This window comes from Corvus brachyrhynchos, unplaced genomic scaffold (assembly GCF_000691975.1).
Source record: "Corvus brachyrhynchos isolate BGI_N302 unplaced genomic scaffold, ASM69197v1 scaffold164, whole genome shotgun sequence".
In the NCBI taxonomy this organism is placed as follows: Eukaryota; Metazoa; Chordata; class Aves; order Passeriformes; family Corvidae; genus Corvus; species Corvus brachyrhynchos.
The window spans coordinates 415,145-417,837 of record NW_008237426.1 but is presented as its reverse complement, the minus strand read 5'-3'; the positions used below and the strand labels follow the sequence as shown (position 1 = coordinate 417,837).

The 2,693-nt window shown below is 60.9% G+C and overlaps 1 protein-coding gene across 1 annotated transcript in view; it reads left to right on the top strand.

Annotated features, from left to right (window-relative positions):
- ZNF609 (zinc finger protein 609) overlaps positions 1-2,693 on the top strand; it is a 52,328-nt gene that overhangs the window by 48,334 nt on the left and 1,301 nt on the right. The window contains exons 5-8 of the mRNA XM_017731081.1: positions 1-961; positions 1,412-1,778; positions 1,938-2,113; positions 2,610-2,685. Coding sequence (XP_017586570.1) covers positions 1-961; positions 1,412-1,778; positions 1,938-2,113; positions 2,610-2,685 — 1,580 coding nt within the window. The remainder of the gene's footprint in view (positions 962-1,411; positions 1,779-1,937; positions 2,114-2,609; positions 2,686-2,693) is intronic.

The window sequence follows — 2,693 nt, the reverse complement described above, 5'->3', positions numbered from 1 at the left end:
CCAGCCCCTGACCCCGCTGCACGTTGTCACCCAGAACGGGGCAGAGGCCAGCTCGGTGAAAACCAACAGCCCGGCTTACTCGGACATCTCCGACGCTGGGGAGGATGGGGAGGGCAAGCTGGAGAGCGTGAAGGCAAAGGATCCGGAGCAGCTGGTCAAGGAAGGCGCCAAAAAAGCTCTTTTCCCACCACAACCGCAGAGCAAAGAGTCTCCCTACTACCAAGGCTTTGAAACCTACTATTCCCCTGGCTACCCCCAGGCCAGCCCAGGACCCCTGAACCCTGGCGGGCAGTCTGCAGCCGAGACACAGGCCTTGAAGCTGAAGAAGGACGAGGAGCAGGAGAACCCGGAGGTGAAGGTGAAGAGTGAAGGCTGTGAAGAGAAGAAGGCAGAGCTCGGCAGTGGCTCCAGCCAGCAGCCCTCAGTCATCCAGCAGCGCCCCAACATGTACATGCAGTCCCTCTACTACAACCAGTACGCCTACGTGCCACCCTATGGCTACAACGAGCAGGGCTACCATGCTCACCTGCTGAGCACCAACCCTGCCTACCGCCAGCAGTATGAGGAACAGCAGAAGCAGCGGCAGAGCCTGGAGCAGCAGCAGCAGCGAGGGCTGGAGAAGAAGGTGGAGCTGGGCTTGAAAGAGAGGGAGGCAGCTCTCAAAGAGGAATGGAAGCAGAAGCCACCCATGCCCCCAACGCTGACCAAAGCCCCGAGCCTCACGGACCTCGTCAAGTCGGGGCTGAGCAAGCCCAAGGAGCAGGGAGGTCCTGATATGGCCAAATCCGTCATCATCCCCAAGCTGGAAGACTCGTCCAAGCTGTCCAGCAGCCAGGTCGCCGAGGGGCTCAAGGTGAAGCTGAGTGAGGCTGGTCACCTCGGGAAGGAGACGGCTGAGATGAAGCCTGGCTCCGAGTGTGGCCGGCAAGCGGAGGTGGACCCTGTTCTCTGGTACAGACAGGTAATGCCCTGCCCTGTCTGCCAGCCCAGCCACGGGTTTGCTCCTGCAGGAAGCTGCTCACCGGGCTTTGCTGGGGCCATCACCTCGGAGAACACGTGTTGTCCTCTGCTTGTGGTGGCACTCCATGGGATTCCCTTGGGACCAGAAAAAGGGTGGGGCTGTGAGGCCATGGATGAGCTAGGGAAGAGTCCAGGGTAGGGGGGTGGTGTTTGCTGGTCTCCTCCAAACCCAGCTTGGGACAGATGGGGCTGTGGGGAGGCATCTGCTCTGGTGGTTGGCTGTTCTTGCAGGAAGTGGAGGCCACAGATGGGCTGAGGAAACAAAACCCATGGATGGGCCAAGGAGAGCCCTGGGGAGTGGGGTTCACCAATCTCCTCCAAACGCAGGCTGGTTTTGGAACAGGCAGGGCCAGGGCGAGGCAGCTGTTCTGATGGTTGGCTGTTCTTGCAGGAAGCTGAGCCGCGGATGTGGACCTACGTGTACCCGGCAAAGTACTCAGACATCAAGACGGAGGATGAGCGGTGGAAAGAGGAGAGGGACCGAAAGTTGAAGGAAGAAAGAAGTCGAAGCAAAGAAGCCTCGTCCAAGGAGGACGGGAAGGAGAGCACCAGCTCTGAGTGCAAGCTGACCCCCACTGAGGAGGCTCGCATGGTGGGGAAGGACCCCAGGCCCAGTGTCCACGTCCCCGTGTCCTCACCCCTCACGCAGCATCAGTCCTACATCCCCTACATGCACGGCTACTCCTACAGCCAGTCGTACGACCCCAACCACCCCAGCTACCGCGCCATGCCCACCGTCATGATGCAGAATTACCCAGGTAGGGAGCCAGGCCCTTCAAGGGGTGTCTGTTCCCGGCTGTCCCTGCTCCCAGGGTGGGGGATGGCTGTGGGACATCCTCTCACACACATACAGAGCCCCATGCTCCCACTGTGCTGCCCGAACACTCCTGGTGCCCTGACTGCTCTTCTCCCCCCAGGGTCATACCTACCCTCCAGCTATTCCTTCTCTCCGTACGGGAGCAAGGCGTCCGGCAGCGATGACAGCGACAAGTCCCGAGCCAGCCCCAGTGTGAGCTGTAAATCCAGCTCGGAGTCCAAGGCCCTGGACATCCTGCAGCAGCACGCCAGCCACTACAAGAGCAAATCACCCACGGTGAGGATCAGAGGGTGCTGGCTTTGCCCAGCTCTGTGGGATAGTCCCTGCATCCTGTAATGAGGTGGGAGCAGCTCCGCTTGCCGTGTGGTTTTGCTATTTCTGCTGCTGTGGGGGACCTGCAGCTGTGGAGTAGCCCAACATTACAAAGCCTTTGGGATGGACCAGCCAAACCTGTGCCCCAGCACTGGGGCTTCTCCAGGCCCTGCAGCAACCAGGTGACACTTGTCCTCAGCCCTGGAGCTGGCAGGTGGGATGTGGGGGCTGTCTCCATCCCATGGCTCCTCCTGGGCTGAGCTGGGAGACAGAGCTTGGACACAGTGAGGAAAGAGTTGTCCTCAAACAGGCCCTGTGTTCTCCACAGGCTCTTGGCTGTCCCACCACTTCCCATCAGTATCATGGGAGCTTTTTGGGCAAAGGCAGAGGGAATATCCTGGCGTGTGCCCCGGGGTAGCTGGTCATGTCCCTCAGCATGTGTCTGCTTTCCCCTCTCCAGATAAGCGAGAAGACGTCTCAGGAGCGGGACCGCGGCGGCTGTGGGGGGGGGGGGGGGCGCGGGGGGGGGGGCCACGGCGGGGGG